Source organism: Mustela putorius, unplaced genomic scaffold, assembly GCF_011764305.1.
Source record: "Mustela putorius furo isolate JIRA1106 unplaced genomic scaffold, ASM1176430v1.1 tig00003859_pilon_pilon_pilon, whole genome shotgun sequence".
Lineage (NCBI taxonomy): Eukaryota > Metazoa > Chordata > Mammalia > Carnivora > Mustelidae > Mustela > Mustela putorius.
The window spans coordinates 30262705-30289326 of NW_025422011.1; the positions used below are offsets into that span (position 1 = coordinate 30262705).

Consider the following 26622-nt stretch of genomic DNA (forward strand, 5'->3'; position numbering starts at 1 on the left):
AAATATCCTTTCTGTACACTTGGGGAAGAGGGAGATTTTCAGAAGCTTGAGAAATCTGGTGTCTAGAATTTAAATTTTAAGCGGTAAAGATTAGCGAGTCAAATCACAGTGCATGTGCGTGTGGATATTTAAGAGTACTTTGTAAAAAAATGGGTATTGGTGGCATTTGTTGAATGTCTGCAATGTGGCAGACACTCTTGGGAGGCATTCTGCCCACCAATGCCCTTAATTCTCAAAATGACCCCGTAATGTGAGGGTTATTAGCTCCATTTCTCACGTATGGAATCTGCAGCCCGAGAGGTGAAGCAATTCTCCCAGGGTCACGCAGCCTAAATGCAATGGGGCAGAATTTGCACCCAGGGCTCTTGGCCACCTTTCCCCAGCACACCATCCTGCCTCCCCCGCAAACTGAAACATGCCCCAGCTTTGCTGGCTTATTCTTTCCATGTCTAAGGCTCTCACTGAACCCTGTGGATTCCCAGACACCAGAGCAGAGCCTTCTTGATGGGGAATCTGGCTGTGCAGCCGACAAGGGCAGTTACTTGTATGGAATGTCCCAGCAACAGCTGCAGAGGTAGGCAGGGACCTTCACTCCAGGCAAGAAACAGTTATTATTTTTGTCATGAAGTCTACTCCTGATAGGTGGATTTGGGTTATCTTTGCCAGGAAATGCACAGTGTATTTTAGTAAGAAAAGGAACAGAGGCGCCTGGGTGGCTAAGTGTCTGCCTTCAGCTCAGGTCATGATGTCAGGGTCCTGGGATCGAGTCCCTCATTGGGCTCTGTGGGGAGTCTGCTTCTCCTTCTGTTCCTCCCTCACTCGTGCTCTCATTCTCTCTCTCAAATAAATAAATAGAATCTTAAAAGAAAGAAAGAAATACTAATCATCTATCCCATGCCAGAGGCTATGCTAGGACTTCCACATAAACCATTTTAGCCAATCCTTACCACAAATCAAAGACATAGGTATGCGGATCACTCCCACCTTACAAACCAGAACCGTGGCTCAGAGGGAGAAAGTCAGACCCCAGCATGTCCCTGCCACTCAGAAACCAGCGAACCATGCAGCTACAGAAGCCCACACCGCGGGGCCCCTCACTCGGTTGAGACCTCACAAGGCTCCGGGAGCAACCCTCCCAATTTTGCCCATGGGACTTTGTACAAATTTCAGGCCTCACAAAATCCAGGTCTGCCCCTATTGGTGCCATCACTCTCAAATAACTGAACTTTTAAGAGAACTGAAATCCCAACCTTCCGCTACGTTGTTGAACAAGTACCATGTTGCTTACACAATAGCACATGGAGATATTTTCAGGGTCTGGTTTTTCACATGTGATATCCAAAACACAGAAGGCTAAAGACATCACATTCGAAAACTAAAGAGACAATGCCACTCCACCCCCACTAACTGTAAGCGTCACTCCAATTCACTAGATGTGAACTAGTGCTGGGGCAGTTTCCCAAAATGTAGGCTTCTTTAAGTCATCCCTCACCTCAGAATCCTTGGCAGGCTCCTTGTTCACTGAGGCACTTCACGTCTTTTCCCATCTGGACTTTGCCAGTGCCATTCCCTCTTCCAGAACAATCTCCTCACCTCCTAGTGAAGAGGTGAATTCCTATCCTTCCTGTGGTTTCCATCGCCATGGATCACCCCTTCCAGGTGCTTAGCCAGAGCACCCTTCTCCCCAAGTTCAGTGAGGAAACTCATGACTATGTTCCCATGTCCCCCTCCCCGAATGCTGTTCCTATCCCTACCCCTGTCCTTCTGTGGTACAGTCTGTTTATGTACATGTCCATATCCTTCAGTGGACCATGGACCTCTCAAAGGCAGAAACTGGGCTGTGCTCATCCTTATAGACCCATTGTCTTCATGTCTCCCACATCGTAGGTCTTCACCAGAGGAATTCTGTTTGGATCCAAGAGTCTGAAGCTATTGGTGGAACACTTACCATTTCTTGTACCAGACAAGACACTAATTCATTTTCTTTATTTTATATAGATATAGATATAGATATATAACATCTTCTTTAAACCTTATATAAGTTCTAAAGGAAACCACAAATATCCCCATTTTAGAGGAGAAAATGAAAGTTTGTAAAGGTTTAGGATGCAACTGGTCCAATGGACATGGCTAGAAAAGGAAGAAATGAGGACTTTGAGTCCAAGTCTGGGTTCTGATTCACTTCCAATGTTGTCTGAACACCCCAGTGGTTCTTCTGAATTTCTCATCACCCCTGGATTGCAAAGAACATTCACATAGAGATTAGATGGTCAGGCTGGAAACCCAGGTACAAGGCCCACAGGTTGGCCAGGACCCTAGGAATTTCCACTGGGACTGTCAGTTTGATATTGGAAACCAGTGATGCATGTCTGCATTAATGGTTCCATTGGGTGACGGCATGGCTAGACCAGCACTATTCTCAGACCACGGACATGGGCCCACACCCACCTCTCCAGGGCTGCCTACCTGCTTCCCCTCTCAGCGCCTTCTCCAGCCTCACGCCTTGGATCTCTGAAGCCCTCTGGCGCTCCTCGACTTCCTCCAGCTGCCTCTGGATGGCCTGCAAAGCCAGGATTGTGTGTCACACAGGGACTCTGAAGGTGCAGTCACGTGGCAGGGGGTGGGGGCGCTCAGCCTGCTACTTACTTTTTAAGAAAAAGAGGCCCTGTTCTTATGATGTCCCTCCTTGGGTAAGGACCTCTGAATTCCCAAATAACGAGATCCTTTTTTTTTTTTTTTTTTTAAGATTCTATTTATTTATTTGATGGACAGAGATCCCAAGTAGGCAGAGAGGCAGGCAGAGAGAGAGATGGGGAAGCAGGCTCCCTGGTGAGCAAAGAGCCCGAAGTGGGGCTTGATCCCAGGACCCTGGGATCATGACCTGAACCAAAGGCAGAGGTTTTAACCCACTGAGCCACCCAGGTGTCCCCTCAAATAACAAGATCTTGATGTCTCCCTTCTATAGTGTGACGACATAAAGCAAGGAGTCTGTCTAAAAGCTCCATCTGCCCCCATGGAGACGTGAGAACGGTCATCCTTGACTAGGCCAACCACACAGATGTCCCCTTAGGCAGAGGATCCTGGACTAGGTGGGTGGTCCTCATGGCTCCCAGACTCTTCCGCACCTTTGCCTCTGGCAATGGACAAAGCATATGCAGACAGGCAGCAACTACTCAGAGGACGCGGTTCTGGGGGTAAACACGGAGCATGGTCACATTCCATTCTGCCAAGAAGAGCCAGCAGATACCTCCTGAGAATCTGGTCTGGAGCAGGAGACCCCAGGCCAACTCCCAGGCTTGGTGCACCTTGCTCGGCGTGTCCAGCTCCCGTCCTCAGCTATAGATGGTCCCTCTTCTTTCACTGTACCAGGGGGCTGACACCCAGGGGCCTCTTAATGGACAAGTGTGCAGCGGCTGTTAGTAGCAGATGATGAACACAAGACCCAGTGAGGGACAACCTCACACCCTCCGTAGACTCACTGTTGGTACCAGTCAAACTTGGGTTTGCATTTACGTTCCCAGTTTCCCTACCGGCTAGTTCTCTCTTGTCGGTGTTAGGAAGGAAAATGAGGGGAAAGACTTTCCCATGTACATTCTGTGCCCCATCAGTTTCCTCCAGTTTCAAACAACATGCTGCCAGAAGGCAGATCTCATGGCACAACAGACTTCGCACCTGGCCGAACAGGGACACAGAAGGAGCCGGCAGCTGTCTGGGCAGGTAGAATGTGCTCTCCCTCCTTCACCTCCCGGCAGCTGTCCCACCCCCTCTCCTCCTCAACTGCACATCTTCTCGGTCTCCCCTGGATTCGGAGGACAGTCACCGAAGTACCTCCAACCCCATAAAGACAAGCAAGTGGGGGGTCAGGCCTGAGGGGCCCCCTGGCTCTCCTCCTCCCAGCTAAGGGGGTTCACATCCCAGGGTTTAATGTAAAATCTGAAATCGATGGGAATTCTGTATAACACCACCATATTTTCGTGCCCTCTGTCTTTCTTTTAAAGACAATTCTGTTGTTATGAATCCAACCCTTGATGGGATGACATAGAATCACTCTTGGAAGGGAAACACTTAAATGACTTTATGACCGACTATCATGCATTTATGGCTATATGGTGATTACAGACTGAACTGTTTTGTGCCCCTCCCCCCCAATCATATAGTGAAGCCCTAACCCCCCAGTGTGACTGTATTTGGAGACAGGGCTTTTAAGGAAGTAATTAAGGTTACGCAAGATCATTGGGGCGGGCCCCCAATGCCACAGGACTGGAGACCTGATGGGAAGTTGAAGTGACATGAGAGACATCTCTCTCTCCAGCTGGGCCCAGAAAGAAGGCAGTGTCTACAGGCCAGGAAGAGAGGCTTCACCAGAGCCCAGTCCTGAAGGCACTTTGATCTTGGGTTTCCAGCCTCCAGAACTATGAGAAACAAATTCCTGTTGTTTAAGCCACATATTCTGTGCTCTCTTGTTACGGCAGCTGAGCAGACTAATAGAGCGGCTGTTCTTTGGAAGCCAAGGATGAAAATCTTGAAGACTAGAAGGGGCTGCTGTGAGCACTAGCAGTTGAGGCTCCCAAAGGCTGTGGTGGTTCTCCTCACCACCTGCGGTCCGGAGGGAGCAGGTAAGGAGCCGGAGCGCCAGTCTGCCAAGCCACAGCATGAAGACAGCTCCTTCTCACAAGGCCGTGTTACAATGTTTCAAGGAAAGCTGTTTCAGAAGTTGAGAGGGGACAAGGGGACTTTCTGGGGATTTTCCCTGTCTGTTGGGTGAAAGGGGTGGCTCCCTTGTCAGTCACTGTGAAGGGTAAAGGAGGCTGGGTTAAGAGGCTTCCTTCCTCAATGGAACTACATAGCCAAATAAAGGGGGCAACTGCAGGAAGGAATCGTAAGGAACACTGAGTGAATATGAGAGGTCACTCTAAGTCCTTCTGTCCTAAAACCTTGCTGTTTGTCAGGGCTAAGTCTGCTTATGTTTCCTTTGACTTTCTGTTTCCTTTGCCTGTTTGTGACAGATGAGGGCAGACCCACTGGGGCAGAAATGCTAGTGCTAACAACCAAGACGGGAATCTGTATATTGAACTGCTAGATGCCTGGGTTTGTGACGAACCCTGGAATAGAGAGGGCTCCTAATAGCTGTCAGTTCAGCAGGGACACTGGCAGGAAGTCAGGGGAAAGTTGTATCCTCGTGGAGGACAAGACCAAGTCCACTGCCACTGTGGCAGTCAGGGCTTGGGATGGTTCCCACGGCCCTGTGTTGGCTGTCATTCCAGGCTCACTTTGTACGACACACATTTTCAATGGAAAGGCAATTGGGAGTGGGCCAGCTCTACACCTGGGCTCCTCAGGCCCCAGGGTCCCACCAGGGACTGAGTCAGGACCTTTAGGATACCCACGAATCTGGTCATTCAGAGAAGAGAGGCTGAACTTCCCCCCCAGCCTATCTCCCCCAGTACAACAGAGACTTCCAAGGGGCTTTCCAAGCCATTTGCCAGGTCCCTGACCCCAGGCTCAATCACCCAAGTCAAGTTTGTTTTCTGACCTGAGCTTTATGAAGTCTTTTCAATTCTTCTTGCTTAACCAATTGTTTTGTTGCTCTCTCCAGCTTCCTCCTTCTTCTGAGCGTCTTCCTTTCCTACAAACACCAACAGAGAAGAAAAAATGGATGTGAGAGAAATGGGGTTAAAATCTGCCAAATAATGACACAGGCTTCTATTTGCTCCAGCCAAGCTACTGCTTAACTTCTAGAACGATGATGTGCCATACAATGTCTGGTGATGATGGAAATTTCTGAATCTGTGCTAAAATATGCAAGTCCCTAGCCACATGTGGCTACTGGACATTTGAAATGAGCTAGCATAAATAAGAAACTGAATTTTAAACTTAATTTCACTTGCATGCATTCAAGGATAAATTTAAATGGCCACATGTGGCTTGTAGATGCTCGATTGGGAAACTGGTGTGTATGTTTGGGGTTGGGAATGGTGTCTATGTAGATACGTAGAAGGGCTTTATAGAGAATTGACTTGGTTCAGTTGAGGAAAGGAATAACACAAAAATTATATTCTACACAGGTGTTACCATAAGGACCAAGAAGAATGAGCCTGAGAGGAAAACACAGACACACTCAAACATAAACACCCACACACACACACACACACAAACATGAAAACCATTTAACAACTTTAAACAATCCTCAGGTTAGGTCTATATTGCTTAATTAAATCTGGGAATAGAGGAATATGTCTAAATATTTCTAAGATAAATGTTTCTTGGCTTAAAGTAGCCATAAGATTGCTCCCTTTCCTACTTTATTTTGCTTGTGCAAATATGTCATTGATGTCACTGGATTTTGTGTATGCCTGTGCTTATAAATCCAGAACACTCAAAATCTATTTGAAATAGAAAATAGATAGAAATTGAAAACAGAATGTGAAATAGAAAATAGAATAGAATATTGAAAATAGATGTGGATCTTGGTAATGTCACTTCCAGGTTTGGAAAACCAGAGAAAGAAGAAATGGTATGGCCAGACCCACATATTGGAAAGCAGAGGAGACACTTCTGGTTGCAAAGAGAGCAGAAAATACTGGTGGAGCACTGGGCCCTGGCGCCTTGCAAAGCTGACATCAAATCTCAGCCAAGTTGTGTGAGTTTCAGCCTGCCACACAACTTTCTGAACTTCAGAGCAATGAAAATGATTGAATGCCTATCTTGTAGGGATGTTATAAGAATTAACTGAGAGAATGTGGGTCATTCCCTTCATAGAATACTTGAAAAGGATAGGGGATAAATACATAAATATCATGATTTTTATTAGTTTTTATCATGATTATTATTAGTGACATGATTATTAGATCATCGTATTATAAATTAGCATGATTATAATGTCCTAAAATCAATTATTTTTCATATACGTGTGCATATATATGATATACACCCACATACATATATATATATATATAGATATACATATCTATATATATAGATCTCCTATGTATACAAAGTAAATGTTAAATTTAGGCTAGTTTTACTATCAGTTTGTCTTCTTGGAGCATACTCATCCACTTTCTACATATTAGATATGTAAAATTATATTATTATTAGATAATAATTAGATAATATTAGATAACATATTAGATAAAGATTAGAGCATGCTAGAGATTTCTTTTTAATGCTGGCAGAAATAGATATGAAATTAAAATTTTGTTACGGCTAGCCTGGTGCCTGGGCATTCAGTATCTGTGATTGAACTGGATGTTTGCCCATTAAAGGGAGTATAAACCCACAAGGGCAGAATGACCTAACAGGCGTATTCCAGATACTGCCAGAGGAATCCAGGTCCACGATGGAGATCAGAGATTATGCCTGAAAAGCACATTCGGGCTGCAGGGCCCCGCAGATCCTGGTCATTTAGTCACCCATTCCGTGGATATGGTTGGGGAGACTATCATGTACCTCAGCAATCAGCCAACTCTGAGGCCTCAGAGTATCTACAGATCGTCAGTGAAAAGGTTTATCTTGATGAAATTTCATTTTTCTAGAATTTTCCTTAGGATCTAGAATCCCAAAGACCTTTTTCATCCTTGAAAGGAAATTCTAGCTCTCAGAACTGAAACTTATTCCATATCATATCATCTTCATTTCTAGGAGCTAACTTCTAGATTGACTGTCAAACACCCTGAACAGAGGATCTGGGACATTTGGGGGGGCAGGAATGGAACCCCACCATTAGACAGCCAGGAGCTTTCTGGAAAGGTTAAGGCAGAGGGGCATGGTGGAAATCCTGGTGGTTGTTGCCCAAAGACTGCCTAACTCCATCACAAATATCTCTTGAGCTTCCATTATATTAATTTATATAATAAATCCCTGCACGTCGTGAGTGCTACATGGAAGATATTACACAGATTATTTCACATGTATTAGCTCATATATCCCTCAACTTATATTAATAATATAAGGCAATCAAATCTTGGACCAAAATAACTTGCCCAAGATGGCACAATTAGTCATTGGCCAGGAGTTAAGCCCAGGTAGCCTGAAACCGGCAACCACATTTTCAGCTAGTCTATACGGCCTTTCCTAGGCCAAATACTGTGCAGGCACATCAAGGACACTGCCTTATAGAAATGTCAAGGTTTCCTCTTAAATTAAGACCATTTAATATAATTTCAAGGGGGGTGGCTTGACAGCATCATACTTGCTTGATGTTAACACTTCAAGCAGCAGAACTGCCAAACGTTTCCTGCTCTATCAAGAGTTAGCAAACCAGAACCTAGAAAAGGAAAGAAAGCCACTATTGCCTTTTATTAAAATATGTTGACATAGAAAAGAAGGACGATTTGTTCACAAATGCTCATCTAGACTTATGATGAGCTGGGCACGGTCCTCACATCCTCATGAGTGGCAATGACAGCAGAGAGAGGCAAGGAGAGAGGCTCGGGGCGACAAAGGAAGAGACAAAGGACAGAGAAAGGGAGAGATCTGGCAGGACCCAGGACGAGTGCCTGCTCCAGTTTCCCAGGTCCAGGCCTGGCTTTGGGAGGGGAGAGGGTGGGGAGGACCAAAGCGAAGGGAAGGGGTGGAGTGTTCACATCCTGTCTCCAGTTTCCTGCGCAAAGGTTCATTTGAGCTCTGTGCCAAGGGGCTGGAGACACACCTGTAAAGAGAGGAGAAAACCCCTGTTCCTTCAGGGTGGGCCCTTGGGAAGTAGTAAAGAAATAACTTTTGGCCAGCTTCCCTTCCTGTAAGAGTGGTCAGACGCCAGGTGAAGCAGGCAAGCTTTTCCACGCTGCAAGTTTAAGTGTTGACAGGCTCTGTTCTGGGCCAGCAGGAGGACAAGGAGCTACTTGCAAGGCTTGCCCTAGATCTCACAGTCTTGCTATTTGATGTGTTTGGGCTATTCCATTCTCTTCTTCTCGAGTGTTGGAATGGCTGTTAGCATGACTGATGAATGCATGTATTCATTTGAATACCGACTGAACTCAAGGTCACTGAAAGGGATGAGAGGGACAGGAAAGAAACCCCAGGAAATCAACATAACACACCAAATTCATTTGTGTTGAGTACTGGACTAATCAGAGGTGTCCATGGTTAGAAATGAAAAATGCATATATATTCTTTTTCATTTGCATTCCCTTCCTCCCTCCCTCTTACCCTGTCCCTCCCTCTCCCCCACCACACACACAGACACATGTGCGTGCACACACACACACACACACACACACACACACTGTCTCTCTCTCTCTCTCTCTCATGCCATGTCCCAGCCCCCTCCTGACTTGCTCTAAGCTGGGTCGTGGGGAGCTGGAACCCCTGAGTGACTTGAGATGACGCCAGAAGTTCCTAATGCCAGATATGGAAAAGTTGAGTCTAAGTAAATAAATTTGGTTCTCCCCCCTTCTCCTCAGATCCTCACTGCTCCAAAAAATAAACACTGTTAGCACAGTGAACTGCTCCTCTGTTCTCCTGGGAAGCATTTTAGGTCCAACCATTCATCCCTCAGTCCCAGTGAAAATGCCCTGGCCCCAGTGGACCAAGAAAACAACAGTGAGGTTTGGTCATGGGATGTGTCTTCATGTCTGTGACACAAAGATGCCTTTAAAGACATATAACAATGTTTATGTTTTTAAAATCTGTGGGTATGGAAGTTGCTTAAAGTGTTTTCCAGAAATACGGTCATGAAGCTAAGAGGACAGCCATCTCCCTAGCCAGCACGCAGCTAGACCCTTCCTTTCCACAGCGGGGACTCTTGGAGTACCCACGTCTGGATGCAACTGCATGGTTCATTTCATAGTTCTGATTAGAATAAACATAACATTTTCCATGCAATCTGCCTCTAGTGCTTCTTAAATGAAGCTGTGTTTCCCCCCGGGAAATATGCATCTGCTTGTTGTAATTTTTTTCGATGGTTTGCTTGTTGGACCACATATTAAACCCACTTTAAGAGCTGCAGTCACCAAATGATTTTAAGTAAATATGTCTGGTTTGTTGTTGTTTTTTCTTTCTGCCGGTTGAAGTTTTTGAGAAAGGCAAGCTTCTAAAAGTTAAAAAAAAAAAAATCATTCTTGGTGTTCCAGGTGAAAAGCGGTTGTTGTCAGATGCAATGAAACGTGATCCTAATGAAACCACTGCAGCTGGAGTCCACCGCGGGTCTGAAACCTGGAGGGTAAATGAACCCCACAAGCCAAGGCCTTCTTTGGTTGGCCAGGTGTTGTTACCTTTGACCGCAAGGAAGGCTGGGGATGAAATCCTTCATCTGCAGAGGAGGAGTTGCTGGAGGAAGTAGAAGAGGCAGCCCCTGTCACCTGCCCTCGGCTAGGTATGTGTTTGGAACCTGAAATGGGAAGAGAAGAGCTCACTGAAATCCCAACTTCTTTTCCTACCGTGTGCCCCAAAGCTCCTTCTCCCTCTGCCTTCTTACCATCATTCCCTTCCTCCCTGCTCTTCCCTCACTGCACCTGCCATGAGCAGGAGGAGGCAGTACCTGAGGGCAACTGAAAATTTGGCCCTCCATGCTAATTACATTTCTGGGTCCCTGCCAAGAGCTTTGCAGCTCTCCTTTCATATTAAAAAAAAAAAAAAAAGGTATTATGCAGAAATCAATTAATTCCTTAAACACCATTTATATGGTGTGTTGCTTAGAACACATTCGGCGATGAAATCTATTATTAAAACGCTTGTCTGAAGTTAGCTGAGTTACCTAAATGCTCGGGTAAGGTTCGTTCTGCAGAGTAATTGAATGCAAAAAAGTCCAAGCCAGCTCTTAAACAAATCGCCCTTCTGTGGCTCACAGCATCTGGCACCCATTTTTACTACATGACATCTGCTCAGTGTAAAAGAGCTGGCGTCAGAATGTCTGGTCATAGAAAAAAAAAATCCCAAATGTAATCAGAAGCAAAAGGACGCTAAGCCTGAGGTTTTATCACATAGTCTCATGCAACATAAATATTTCATTAATTATGGCTAAACAAATGCCACTTTTATTTTCCCAACTTGCAGATATTATCACATCATCGAAGTGATGATTCAAATGCCAGGAAAGGCAGTTGAAGATAGGGAGGGCTCGACAATGCAGGACCCAGGGGAGAGCTGGAGTCCAGGAGCTCGGCCAACCTCAGAACAAGAGGTAGATGGTTAGAGGCGGCAAAGGGCCCGTGTTCGCTAGAATCTCTTTGTGATCTGGCTGGAGACCGTGTGTGGTAAAGTCCTCCAGGTGCCACAGGAGGCTTTTATTCTTTTCAGCAAAGACATCTGTCCCTGGACATCCTCCTGATGCGGAGTTAATGAATGATGTTTCAATGAACCTGCGCTGGATACTGACTGTCACAATGCTTGAGGAAGCCACGAAAGGAAATGTACAAATCTTCACTCTGCCATGACAGCTTATATCCGAATAGAAATACGTGCTGGGCGGAGAGGGAGAAGGAGAAGCAATTCCATGTGACTCACATTCTCTCCAGTCTGCCTTTTCCTCCCCATAATTTTCAACTATTTACCCCAGTGGGAGAGGCCAAGTTTTAAAAAAGAAGGGTAATTTTAACCTCTGGGAGCACATTTACATATGCTGTTATTCAAAGCAAAATAATGCAAAACATCTATATACAAGCACAGCCTCCCCAGGGAAGGAGTTAACTGTTTTCCACTACAATTTGCCAGATGGGGAAGCTCAGGTGAAGAGAGCATCAGAGGGCAGCATAGTAGTGGAAGGGGCACCGCTGGTGGTGAGCTCAGATTGTCCTCCAACTCCAGCTACTGGGTTACTATGGAGTAAAGTAGTCACAGAGTGTTCACTTCTTAGTGTGTGAGCTTGAGGAGCTAACTTCAATTTCCTGAGTTTTGGAGCTCACAACTTCTGACTTGCAGTACTATAGTAAAAGAATAAAGGTGATCGATGGAAAGAGCCTAACACAGTGCCAGGTTCATTGAAGATAGGTAAATAAATCTTGTCATCGTCAACAGTAGCAGCAGCAACTGCCTCATTGTTCCCATTGACCCAAATCAACAATACTGTAATATTAGCAACACTGCCTAATTAGCCTCCATTGTACAGAGAAGTGTAGTGACCTAAAGCAGAAACTTCCAAAAATGAATATAGTCCCACTGAATCTTATTTTGAAATCGAGAAGAAAATATTTCCAAATATACTGCATTTCTTAAACTTCTGACCAACATTATATATAGTTACCTCTGAAGCTCTCCCCCGTTTACTCTTTTCCATCACAGAACCATCGATTCCAGAAATTTACTTTTCAGTTGCAAAATTAAAAAAGACTTGGCAGCATTGTTTCACTCTGGCTATGATGGAGTGACTGATTCTGGGATTGATCTCCCACCACAAAGCACCAGAAATCAGGACAAAATATACCATGCATCTGTTCCCAGACATTAGACAACAGGCAGTGCAGAACTGTGATAAAGGTAAGAAGAGAACCAAATGAAGTCCTACAATCACACTAGCTTCCTCTCTCAGGTTCACTGAGTTGAAAAGACAGAGGTCAGGGTTTGGGTGAGTGGAGGCAGCTGGAATGTTGGGGGAGGGGGTAGAGGAGAGAACGATGCAGAAAAAGCACAGGAATAAGCACAGAAGTCCCCTTGAGTCTATTGCTTAATAGTAAACTTTAGATGCATAGAGTGTAACTACATGACACTAGTCCTGTTACTGTTGGGAAGTTATAGGCTAAATAACCTCTAAAGCTTTTTAGAGGATTGAGAAATCCTCAAGTTCCACCCAGCTAGGGTAGAACAAACTTTGTGGGCATTAGAATAGAGGCCACAGAAGAGTCATACTTTACTAATAAGGATAAATTAGCCCTAGGGTAAAGGTTATTATAAACTGCCCCAAATAAGTTTAAAAACAATCTTGAAAGAAACAAATTGATCTTCAAATTACCCTACTGTCTGACAAACATTTTTACTGTTTATATAACATTCTTTAAATGAAGAAACAAAGTCTAGACACCCTACAATGTAATAGTCATAAAACCTAGCAGCGAGAAAGCAACTACTAGATATGTAAAAGAACAGGACAATGAACTCATCATCAAGAGAAAAATCAGTTAATAAAAGCAGACTCAGAGATAATGAAATTAGCAGACAAGGATTTGAAAATAACTATTAGAAGTATGCTCAAAAATGTAAAAAGACAGTATGAACAGAATGAGCAGGTAAAAAAAATGCAGAAAAAGAACCAAATGGAACATAAAAAATATGAAAAATACAAAATCTGAAATGAAAATTTCACTGGGTCAGCTTAATAGTAGATTAAACATTAGAGAGAAAAATAGGCCGTGAAATTAAATAACAGCAATAGAGATAATCCAAAATGAAATATAGAGGGGGAAAAAGACTGAAAAACTGAACAGAACTTCAGTGATCTGTGGGATAACATGAGGTGGTCTAAAATACATAAGATTGGAGTGCCAGAAGGATAGCACGAGATAGAAAAAGTCATTGATGTAATATTGTTGAAAATCACACAAATTTAATGAAAATTGTAAATTCACAGTTCCAAGAAGCTCAATAAACCACAAACAGGGTAAACATAAGGAAAATCATAGCAAGTCTCATGATAATAAACCAGACAGAGAAATAAAATCTTAAAACCAGACAAAGAAAAATAATATATTATATACAGAGAAACAAAGATAAGAATGTGCATGGACATCTCATCAGAACCTAAATAAGCCAAGGAATCATGAAACATCATTAAAATGCTAAAAGAAAAGTCTGTCAGATTATAATTCTATGTCCAGTGAATAATTCATTTAAAATGAGGGGAAATAATTAAGCCTTTAGGATAATTTGTTGTTAGCAGACATACATAAGAAAAATGTCAAAAGAAGCTCTAAAGCAGAAGGAATATAACACATGGAATGAAGAGCTCTAGAAAGAGTAAATATAAAATAATTTCCCTTTCGGTTTTTAACTTCTTTAAAAGATAATCAACTATTTAATGTAGGATAGTGTGAAATAATAAGAAATATATAATTTGTTCTCTGTCCCTCATTCCCACCAATATTTGGTCTTTGATTCCAGTTCCTGACACAGAGCTCCTAAAATGCTTATCATTCTGAGTGAAGAGTTCCCAAGTCCCTTGACTGCCAACAAGCTGAGAACAACCAGAGAAAATACATCCTTTTCTGCAGCACATTGAATATTTACTAAATTGGTGCTATGCCAAACCATAAGGAAACAACTGAAGTCATACAAAGTATGTCTTCTGACAATAGTGAGATTAAGCTGAAAATCAACAATATAAAATATAACTAGAAAATCTGAAAATTGTTAGAAATTATGTAATACTTTTCTGAAAACCAATAAAAGTAAATTGAAGCAGATGGGATAAGAATATGTCATAACAACATAACTAGAATGTAGCCAAAGTAGTGACTTGAGGGAAATTTAGAGCTTTCAGTGTAGACACTGTGCAAAAGAGAAGTTTAGAATCAATGTCGTAAGATCTATTTCAAAAAGCTAGAAAAAGAACCAGCAATGAACCTAAGAATCTAAAAGGAAGAAAATAATCAAGATGGAACAGATTATGAGAAATGATAAAAACAAAACAGAAATAAAATGGAAAATTAACAAAGCAAAAATAAGATTCTTCAAAATATATAACATTGATGACTTCTAAAAAGAATGATTAAGAAAAAAGAGAAAGAAAACACAAATCACCAATATTGAGGATGAAAAGTATTCAGGACTCTATTATACAAACTATCTAAATTTGAAAATTTGGATAAAATGGACAAATTCATTGAAAAACATGACTTACCAGAACTGACATAAGAAGAAATAGAAAATCTGAATACTTACGTATCTATTAAAGAAACCAAGTCCACAATTAAAAACCATCCTACAAAGAAAATACTAGGCTAGATGACTTTGTTTGTGTTCAAATGTTTAAAAACCAAATAACACCAGTGTTAAAACAAATAAGCATACAAACCCTCTTCCAGAGAATAGGAAAAGAAGGAACACATCTTAACTTGTGTTACAAGGCTAGCTTAAGTTCGAATCCAAAACCTGACACAGATATTGCAAGAAGGAAAATTTCAGACCAGTAACTCTCATAAACATAGCTGCGGAACTACTAAAAACAACTAGCAAATCCAATATAGTGACAAATAAAAAGATGATACACGATGATCAAGTTGGGTTTACTCCAAGAACACAATAATATCATAACATTTTCAAATCTCTATTAAAAAAATCAGTGTAATTCAGTACATTTTTGATTAAAGTAAAAAAAATGATTATCTCAATAGATTTTAAAAAAACATTTGATAAAATTTACTATTACTCATGATAAAAAGTCAGAGTAAGCTAAGAATAGAAGGAATCTTCTTTAGTATAATAGAGAGTACCTATCTTAAAAATTTACGGCAAATAATATATTCAACAGTGAAATATAATCCCTCTGTTATTGGGAGAAAAAGACAATGATGTACATTCTTAACATTTCTATTTAGCATTGTATAGGAAGTTGTAGGCAGAGCAATAAGGCAAGAAAGTTAAATAAAAGGTATACAAATTGAAAAGAGAAATGTCAAACTGTAGTTGTAGACAACATGATTATTTATTTGGAAAATCCTACAAAAAAGCTCTTAGAATAATAAGTGAGTTTAGTAAGGACATGATAAAAAGTTAACTGTGTTTCTTTATATCAACAATGAGCACCTGAAAATCAAAATGAAGAAAGCCATTCCATTTATAAGAGCAACAACAATAAAATGAAATACTCCAGGGATACATTTAATAAAATATATGCAGAATCTACACACTACAAACTCCCTAAGAAAAATGAAAGAAACCCTGGCTAGAGAGATGTTCCATTTTCACGAACAGGAAGACTCAGCAGTTGTCAAATCTTCCTCAATTGACTTAGAAATAAAAAAACAATCCCAATCAAAATTCTAGCAGGTTTACTCCATAGACATTGATAAACTCATTCTAAAATTAATACAGAAACACAAAATACCTAGAATAGCCAAAATAATTTTTTAGAACAATACTGGGGGACTCCACTACCTGTTTTCCAGACCTGCTCTAATGCTACAGTGAGCAAGAGTAGAACGCTATTAGTGTAAGGATAAACATATAGAGCAGTGGGAAGATTCACAGAGACATATCACATGTATTTAGTCAGTTGATTATCGTGAAGGTGTCAGAATAACCCAATAGAGAAAGAATAGTCTTTTTAACAAGTAGTGCTGACAACTAGATATCTATAGACAGACAAATAAACAAAAACCAGAACAAAAACAAAAAACCTTGACTTTTATTCACTATAAAAAGTTAATTAGAATTGGATTACAGATCTAAGCCTGAAAGCTAAAAACTGTAAAGTTCTGGGAGAAAACACAGCAGACATTCTTAGTGACTTTGGTCTTAAAGATTTCTTAAATATAACTCAAATTACAAAAGAGAAAAATTAATAAATTTGACTTCATCAAACTAAAAAATCTTCGATCTTTTGGAAGATGTGATGAAAATAAAAAGACAATCCACTAACTAAGAGAAAAATATTTGCGAAAAAGTATCTGGTAAAGGATTTATAGCTAGAATTTTAGAAACTCTGGCTAAATAGAAGACTAAGAATATTGTACATTCTTAGATCAAAAGACTCATTATTCTAAAGTTATCAAATGTCTATAAATTGGGACACCTGGGTGGCTCAGTTGTTAAGCATCTGCCTTAGGCTCTGGTCATGATCCCAGGGTCCTGGGATTGAGCCCATTCCTGCTCAGTGGGAAGATTGCTTCTCTCTCTCCCACTCTCCCTGCTGGTGTTCCTGCTCTTGCTGTCTCTCTCTCTCTGTCAAATAAATAAATAAAATCTTTTTTAAAAAGTCTATAAATTAATCAATTAAAGGCTATCATTTATAATCGCATCAAAAAGTCAAATACTAGAGAATATATCTAATGAAAATAGGGCGGGATCACTACAATCATAAAACATGGACAGAAACTGAAGAAGACCTCAGGGAGGCGTCATGTCCATGGATTTGTTAATTCTCTCCAAATTTATCTCTAGATTCAATGTAATCCCAATTAAATGTTCAGACAATATTTTTGTGGAAATTGATTAACTGATTCTGGAAGACACATGGAGGCCAAGAATAGGCATGACAATCTTAAAGAAGAACGAAGTGGATGGTCTATTCCAGGCTGTGAAGATTTATTATAAAGCCACTTAATGAAAACAGTGTGACTCAGGCACAGGGACAAACCAGTCAGTGGAAAAGGATAGAAGGTCTGAAAACAGACCTGCCTAATATATGACAAAGTATCACAGCAATGACTTGGGTAGGGTGGAGGAAGACAGCCTTGTTAATGAATGCTCCTGAATAAAGTGGATAACATAAAAAAATAAACAAACATTTCCTCTACCTCACAGAATACACAAAAATTTAGCAGACTAAACTGTGAAAGGTAAAATAATAAAACTTCCTTAACTGTTGTCCAATAGAAATATGAGTCATACATGTAACTTAACATTTTCTAGTAGTCACATTAAAGAGTGTAAAAAGAAACAGATGCAATTAGTCTTAAACATATATTTTATGTAGCCCCAAATTTCAAAAATATTATCGTTTCAACATGTGGTCCTATACAAATTATTGAGATATTTTATATTATTTCATTCATACTAAGTCTTCAGAATCTGGTACATGTTTTATACATTCCTATTTAGGTTACACTTTTTTAGTGGTTAAAGCCAAATGTAATTCAAAAAGCAAAAAGTTGTGTTTAATAGAACATTTTCCACTGATTTGCTATTTAAATAGAAATTTCTTAACATTAAATTAAAAATTCAGCTCCTCACTCATACTAGCCAAATTCCAAGTGTGAAATCATGACTACCATATTGGATGGCACAGTTCTAGAAAGTAACACAAAACATCTTTATGACTTCAGAGTAGGGAAAGGGCTCATCACTGGCATATAAAAGCAGCAATAAAGGAAACTATTGATAACTATGGCTGCATTTAAATAAGTAATGTGTGTACTTATAGAAGTTTATTATTATTTCACCTTTAAAGAGTGAAAAAGTGAGCCTGAGAATGAGAGTTACTTATAATACGTATATCTGACGGAGAAGACTTTTGTCCAGAATCTACACAGATTACAAATCAATAAGGAAAGGGCTGTCTACACAGTAGAAGTATGGGCAAAAAGACTTGACAACAGACCTCACAAGAGAATATCTAAATAAGCATGTGAAAAGTAGTGTAACATCACTAGCAGGTAAATGCCGATGAAAATAATAATGAGATACCACAATAAAAATGGTGGCATCCAAGCACAAAACAAAACTGAGACTGTCAAGCATTACAAAGATGGAGATCAAGGGGAGTTCTCATTTTCTGCCGGAGTCTATACTCACCGGTACAAGCACTTTTGAAAATGGGGGACAGTACCTATTAAAGCCAACCACGTACAGGCCTACCCCACGACCTAACAAGTCCACTCCCTGGCATATACTGACAGATTCTGTCTTTGAACAAAGTCTAGGCAAGCTCTTCTGAACCGTCTTCTTAGCTGGGCCTCAACCTTGGCCTAGAAACACTGCAGACTCTCGGCATAAACAATTTAGCCCACCCACTTCCTCCTACATGGAAGGAAATAGAAAGAAAAAGTACCTTCCTGAGAAAACTCAAAGGCTAACAAGAATTCAGTGTTTGTTCTAGCCCACACCTGCTGATAGGTGGTTGACTACCCTTTTTTAGAGAAGTTGCTAAAAAGGGTTTTTAAATGAGAATCCTTCCTCTGTCCCTTTGAGATGTGTATGTATCTCCTACAACTCAAGGATGTCTTTCTCAAGCACCTGAAAGCCAGTCCTTTGAAATGCAGTCATCGGGAAGGATGGGACCTTTGTCTCCCTGTCTTTACGTGAAGACAGAATCCAAACTTCAACAGTCTCCGGCTAACACACGTGGCTGGCCTAATCAGCACTGATGCCCACAGGGCCTTTGTCATTTTTCACTGCCTTGACGCTACTGAGCCTCTGTTCAGCCCTTCCTTGTCCCTCAATCACCCTGTGAAGCCCGCAGCCACCTCTGTGGAAATCAAAGGGGAGTTCAGTTCAATAGGACTCTCTCTCTTCTGTTGCAATACTCTATTATTAGGAACCATCCTTAACACTTTTCATAGCATCTGGCTTTATCTTTGACAATAGCCAACCGAAACAATGGGTCTCCAAAGGCTCAGAAGCATTATTCACCCTAGAAAGCAACAGAAAACCCCTAAGTGCCCAGCATCAGATGACAAGTTGTGGCATACTCGCACAAGGGAGTAAAAGGCAGCGAGGCAAAGAAGGAACCGCTGCGGCTCGTGACAGCGTGTATCCCTGCCCCCACCCCAATAAGCCAGACACTGTATAGACGTGCACGTTCTGTTGTTGCAGAAGCAATAGGCTCAGCTTCAACACCGGTTGAAGGTAGGCAGGGCTCAGCGGGGTCCTCTGTGCAGGGTCTGACAAAGCTGCAGTGGAGGTGTCTGCCATGCCGGGGTCTCAGGGGCAGCTCAGGGTTCTCTTCCAGCTCATGCAGTTGTTGGCAGAATTCCGCTCTTGGTGGTTGTAGGAGAGGGGGCCGTTTTCTCGCTGGCTGCCCGAGGGAGGTCGTCTTAGCTCCCAGAGGCCTCCTTGCCACGTAGGGCCTCTCCTAATGTCAGTTTACTTCTTTCAGGCGAGCGGGATCTTATCTTTCTCACCCTGCGAGTTTCAGGAAAGGACCCCATTCTTATTAAGGGCTCCTCCAATTAAGTTAGGCCTACCCAGGATAATCTCCCTTTTGATTAGCTCAAAGTCAATTGGTTTAAAACTTAATTACATTTGCAAAATCTGGTAACCTAATCACAGGAGTGAGATCCATCATATTCACGTTCCCACCAGAATCAAGGGCAGGAGATTCTACAGGGCAGAAAGCATGAGGTCCTCTCAGAATTCTGCCTACCATAATACTGAACGATCCAATGTTTGTACAGTCAAAGACCTGCTGAAGTAATCCAAGATGATAGAAGTGAGATGGTAAGCAAGCACTTTTGTTGGGAGTCACATATATGTCGGAAGAGGCAATGATGGAGAATTCTGAGTGTAAGGGCCTCTTTAGCCAGAGCGGCCCCACCTCAGTTGAACAGCCATTTTGTTGTTTATGCAGTAAAACTTAAATTGCCCCCCTCTCCCAACTTATTTAAACGCAAGTATGGAAACCAGTCCCAGGTAACAAAGCCCAAATACAAGGCTGGGCCAGGTCAGGTAGAGATAACAGCCCCAATGCAGGGATGAATCAGGTCAGGTGGAGACAGCCAATCAGTAAAGCGCGCATACTGTCTCCCTAGCTACCAAGGAGTGTGGGCCCCGCCTTTTGGGCACCAATTCTCACCAAGGTGATAGGCTAGTTCAAATGTCTACTATGGAGTGAATTGTAGTTCAATTGGACACCCATGTGTGACTGGGCAGCTTTCTCTGTGTGTTACAATCTCATTAGCCACCAGTGTGTGGCGAGGCTCAACCACATGGCCTTTGCTCTATAAAAGTTAGTCTGTGAGGCAGGGAGGGGGTCGTGCTCTCTGTAAGAGGCGTGGCCCCAGCCAGTCAAAATAAAGCTTTTCTTGATCTTTGCTTTGTATCAGTCTCGCTCTTTTAATTATGGACCCATTACTGGGGGACCCAACATTGGGACATAACACTGAGTGCTGGTGATTTTCTATATCTTGATCTCAGATGTAGTAGTACAAATGTGCACTTTACAAAAATTCATCAGTTGTGTACTTAAGGTTTGTGTATTTGCTGTATATGTTTTATACTACAATAAGGACTTGATGCAAAAATTTAAAAAGACATTGTCAGGGTGCCTTGTTTAATGATATACAAGAATGATAATCTCTATTAAATTTGTATAAAATTGGCACTGGTAAGCACTTGATGCCCCTAAGTAATTTAAAGAGAAGTTTATGGGGCGCCTGAGTGGCTCAGTGGGTTAAAGCCTCTGCCTTTGGCTCAGGTCATGATCCCAGGGTCTGGGGATGGAGCCCCGAGTCGGGCTCTCTGCTCAGCGAGAGAGAGCCTCCTCTCTCTGCCTGCTTCTCTGCCTACTTGTGATCTCTGTCTGTCAAATGAATAAAATCTTTAAAAAAAATAAATAAAGAGAAGTTTATATATACTGTTAATTTACCCAGAAAGTTTTGTTGTAAAAATAATAAAAATTAAATTTCAGCCGATTTATTCAAGTGAACATAAATTAGAGGTATTTCCATTCAAATATGTTTTGAAAGTTTCTCATTTTCAATTAAAACGCTGTTTTTCGGGCGCCTGGGTGGCTCAGGGGGTTGAAACCTCTGCTTTCAGCTCGGGTCGTGATCCCGGAGTCCTGGGATCGAGCCCCGCGTCGGGCTCTCTGCTCGGTGGGGAGCCTGCTTTTCCCTCTCTCTCTGCCTGTCTCTCTGCCTGCTAGTGATCTCTGTCTGCCAAATAAATAAATAAGATCTTTAAAAAAAAAATTCTGTTTTTCTCTCTCCATTGCTTGAGAGTATACCCACATGTTACATGTGGAGATAGCAATGTCAGTGTGTGTGTGTGTGTGTGTGAGAGAGAGAGAGTGAGAGAGAGAGAGAGAGAGAGATTGGTGGGTGGGCTGGGCAGGGACAGGGAAATAAAAGGAAACTAATGCACCTAATCTGATAGGGTAGGTCAGATCTCTTAGGATACTGATCTAAGAACATCTGCAAGAAACACAAAGCTCTTCCATGAAATGGGCCCAGACACTATTTCCAGAGTTGGTCAGCCTTAACCTACTTCCATTCTCTACCTTCTCCTTCTGTTCCAAACCAAGGAAGTCATACCATTCCCTAGTAAATATAAATGAAGCAGTTCTCCATGATAAGTAAGTCAGGAAAACACATTCACCTCCAGTTACTGTAATCAGCATATATAAAAGTCATATAAATGTGAAATAAATGAACTAAAGGCCAATCTTACTAATGAATTTGGTACAAAAATATTAAATAAAATATTAGCAAACAGAGGAGCGCCTGGGTGGCTCAGTCGATTAAGCTTCCATCTCTTGGTTTCAGCTCAGGTCATGATCTCAGGGTCCTGGGATTGAGCCCTGCATTGGCTCTTTGCTCAGCTCAGAGTCTGTTTGTCCTTCTCCCTCCCCCTCTGCTGCTCTGCCCCCTCCCACCTGCTCTCTCCCTCAAATAAATAAAATCTTAAAAAATATATTGGCAAACAGAACAGAAAAGCATATTAAAATAATAAGACATCAGGACCAAATGGTATTCATTTCAGCAATATAAGGATGGTAGTAGTAGTAGTAGTAGTGAGTAGTAGTAGTAGTCAAACTATGGAGAAAAATAATCACACAATCACCCCGAAGTGTACTGAGTGACATTTGATAAAATTCAACAACCATTCATGAGTTAAATACTTCCAATAAAATAGGATTAGATGGCAATTTCCTCAGAGTGTTTAAATTTATCCTGGTCATCCCAGAAGCCAGCCAGCATCATGCTTAAATGGGAAAACATTCACATTAATAAGATGCATTCTCATTAAGGTTAGGAATGTCGTAAGGAAACCATATCACTACGTTTATTTAATATTGTTCTGGAGGGTCTAGAAACCAAAGAAACTAAGGTAACAAAATAAATTGGAGGCATACATCTTTTAAACAAGAGGTAAAGTTACACTTTAAAAAATATTACTTATTTGCTTATTTGAGAGAGAGAGAACAAGCATGAGCCAGGGGAGGGGCAGTGGGAGAGGGAGGAGCAGACTCTTCGCTGAGCAGGGAGCCTGATGTGGGACTTGATCCCGGAACAATGGGATCCTGACCTGAGCTGAAAGCAGATGCTTAACCAACTAAGCTACCCAAGTGCCCTAAAATTATCATTATTTATAGATTTGATGATTGCACATTTGGGAAGGACCCAGGAGAGGCTATTGGAAAGCTTTTACAAGCAAGGAGAACTAGCAAAATGGATGGGTGCAAAAGTACTCTACAGAAATGGGCACATTTCAGGTATACAAACAATAGTAGGAAGATAGATCAAAAGATTTTATTGACAATAGCAATAAAAACTAATATATGGCAATAAACTTAATAAATATGCACAACCTATAAGACATAAGGTTTGAAATTTTCCTAAATATTCTGGGGCACCATAAAAAAGAGCATATGGGAAGGCAATTCATATCATACAGTTGTGAATTCTTGCCAAGTTTATTTGTAAACTTAATCCCATAAAAGTAGTCATAAGATTTTTTGGGTATATAAAGAAGCTGATGTTAAATTCATACAGAATATCAAACAAAGCAGGAAGAGCCAGGAAGTTTTTGAAAGAGAGGATCATGGGATACTTTTCCTACCTAATACATACATAAATTTTAAAACGTATAAATATATAAGGTAACATAATTAAAACAGTGTGGTACTGATAAGTAACAGACAACTCGACAGAATATAATGGATGGTATTGAAATCAGTCCAAGCACAGGAATCTGATGCATGACAAAGATGTCATCTCACATAAGAGAGGAGAAGATGGGTTAGTCACTAAATTACTTTAGAATAACCAGGGAAACAGCTTAAAACATAAACAAAAACAGGGTTGGATCCATACCTCACATGTGATGTTAGGATAGTTTCCTGATGTAAAATTTAAATGTAAAAAAGTTTAAAACAAACAAACAAAAAAGACTAAGAGCAACTATAAGAAAATTCTTCTATAAACTTAGAAGCAGCTCTTTCTAATCTATTATATAAAGCTGAGGAGCCACAAAATGAAAAATTGCTTATAACTACTCTATATAAATAAAATTTTTATATGACAAAACTCACCATAAACACAGTTAAACAAGAAGCTGGGAAAAATATTTGTAATTACCATCACAAAAAAGGGCTATATTTCCCTTTTGATAGAGTCCCTTCATATGATTCAGAAAAATACCAACAACCTATCAGAAAACGGAACAAAAGAGGTGATCGCTGACAGAAAAGGAAATGCAAATGACTTTTTAACATATAAGAAGATACTCAATCACCTATCAGACTGGTAATGATTTAAAAACAGGGGCGCCTGGGTGGCTTGGTGGATTGGGCCTCTGCCTTCGGCCCAGGTCAGGATCTCAAGGTCCTGGGATCGAGCCCCCACATCCAGCAGGGAGCCTGCTTTCCCCTCTCTCTCTGCCTGCCTCTCTGTCTGCGATCTCTCTCTCTCTGTCAAATAAATAAAATCTTTAAAAAAAAAAAAATGTTGGGTAGCACACTGGTTAGTGCAATTAGGGAAACACCACCCTCATCTTCTGCTGAAGGAGCGCCAGGTGATGAAGGACAATTTGGCAGCATCTCTCAAAATCCCTGGTCCACAGATCCTTCGTTCTAGAATTTCTACTTCCAGTACTTCCACATCTGCCAAACGGCCTAAGTTCCCAGGTCATTATTGCAGCACAGTTTACAACAGCGAAAGATCAGAAATAAACTTGCCATCCTAGGGGACTGGCTACCTACCTCCACACCCACACAATGGAATACAGTGCAGCTATAAAACATAAAGCTCTTTATGTGCTAATATGTGATGATCTCCAAAATAAAATTAAAAGTGTAATATAAAGTGTGTCTAAAACACGAGCGAACTACTTTAATGTTAAAAAGAAAGACTATGTTAATTTGCTCTTATATGCATGAATTCTGTCTGCAAGAATGCCCAAGAAGCTGGTGATCATCATGTCTGTCCTCAGGGACATGACCTGGATGGCTCAGGGACGGGAAGGGAGATAGGACTATTTATTCTGTGCATTTTGTATCCTTTTATTTTAAACCACATGAATTATTATCTATCAAAAAATGCACAACACATCAAAGTTTACGACAGGATATAAAGGATGTAGTTAAACTCCAGCCTGTTTGTGCTTATTCTGAGCGTGACTGAAAATAGTCTCTTGTTAATCTATGTAGCGTTCTGATTAAGGAACCAAAGAAGGAAAATAATATTTCACTTGAAAACTGAAGCTCTAAAATAAAAGGTAAATAAGAAAAAAGTTAGCAAAAATTAAAAAAAACAAAATTGCTCAGGGATAGGAGGGGTGCCTGGGTGGCTCAGTCAGTTAAGTGTCTGACTTTGGCTCAGGTCACAGTTTCAGGGTCCTGAGATCAAGCCGCACATGGAGCCCCATATTGGGCTCTGCACTCAGTGGGGAGTCTGCTTGAGATTTTCTCCCTCTGCCCCTCCCCGCTCATGCTCTCTCTCCCTTTCTCTGTCTCTCTCAAATAAATAAATACAATCTTTAACAAAATAGGGATAGGAAAATCACAGTTTATTTAAAGCCAGCAAATAAGTATCAACAGCAACAAAATAAACCATGTGAGTGTTTAACTAAACTGTCTCTAGGGATATACACCAAAACTTTGGCAAGGAGGAGAGGGGGGAGAGAATAGATGTTACTTTAAAAAAAATAAAAAAGATATTGCAGTATTGTTGGAATATTCCAACTCTCCGATGTATTAATTACTTCAATAATTTAAAAAATTACAATCAGATTTAAATATGAAAAAGCCTAAGTTTCCATTGGTAAGAAAACATGAGTGTGTTTAAACAGTAAATTAAAAAAATATAAGCTTATGGGATGCCTGGGTGGCTCAGTTGGTTAAGCAGCTGCCTTCGGCTCGGGTCATGATCCTGGCGTCCTAGGATCGAGTCCCACATCGGGCTCCTTGCTTGGTAGGGAGCCTGCTTCTCCCTCTGCCTTTGCCTGCCATTCTGTCTGCCTGTGCTTGCTCTATCTCCCTCTCTCTCTCTGATAAATAAATAAAATCTTAAAAAAAAATATATATATATATATATAAGCTTAAAAGAGGCACCATTTTTTGACTAGTAAAACAGCAATGTTTTTAAAATGTACTCAATACAGTATGGTGAATAAGGTATTTCAGACATTAGCACTGAAATATAAACTGGGGACGCCTGGGTGGCTCAGTTGGTTAAGCAGCTGCCTTCGGCTCAGGTCATGATCCCAGCGTCCTGGGATCGAGTCCCACATCGGGCTCCTTGCTTGGCAGGGAGCCTGCTTCTCCCTCTGCCTCTGCCTGCCACTCTGTCTGCCTGTGCTTGCTCTCGCTTCTCTCTCTATGACAAATAAATAAAATAAAATAAAAAAAAAAATCTTTAAAAAAAAAAAAAAAAAAGAAATATAAACTGGTACCCTTCCCTCCATTTAATCCATATTTACAACATGCAGTTGTAAGATATAACCCAGAGAACTCTCATAGATCCTTTATCCACACTGTTAAAAACAGTTGGTTCGTGCAAATTAAGAATCTTAAGAATATTCACATCTTTAATCCAGTAACCTCATTTCTTGGAACCTATCCTAAAAGAAAAACAATTCAAAAGAAAGAAAAACCTATATGCATAAAAATGTTCATTCAATACCATGTGTAAAATAGAAATACATCCATATGTATAATTTACATATACATATTATCTATGAATTATTAAAACAATTGTTTTCTAAATAAAAAAATAAATTATTTACTTAATGAAACATGTCCACTACATGTAATACAGCCATCAAACCACATTTGTGTAAACGATGTGCTAAGTGTTGTAATAGCTATGATATACT

At 41.0% G+C, this 26622-nt stretch overlaps 1 protein-coding gene across 5 annotated transcripts in view; it reads right to left on the reverse strand.

Annotated features, from left to right (window-relative positions):
* The window catches only part of MICAL2 (microtubule associated monooxygenase, calponin and LIM domain containing 2), a 212745-nt gene that overhangs the window by 22505 nt on the left and 163618 nt on the right, over positions 1 to 26622 (reverse strand). For all 5 annotated transcript variants that reach the window (XM_045065814.1, XM_045065812.1, XM_045065813.1 and 2 more), the window contains 3 exons: positions 10212 to 10327; positions 5534 to 5626; positions 2467 to 2560 (listed from right to left, as the gene is read on the reverse strand). In XM_045065814.1, the coding sequence (XP_044921749.1) occupies positions 2467 to 2560; positions 5534 to 5626; positions 10212 to 10327 (303 nt within the window). The remainder of the gene's footprint in view (positions 1 to 2466; positions 2561 to 5533; positions 5627 to 10211; positions 10328 to 26622) is intronic.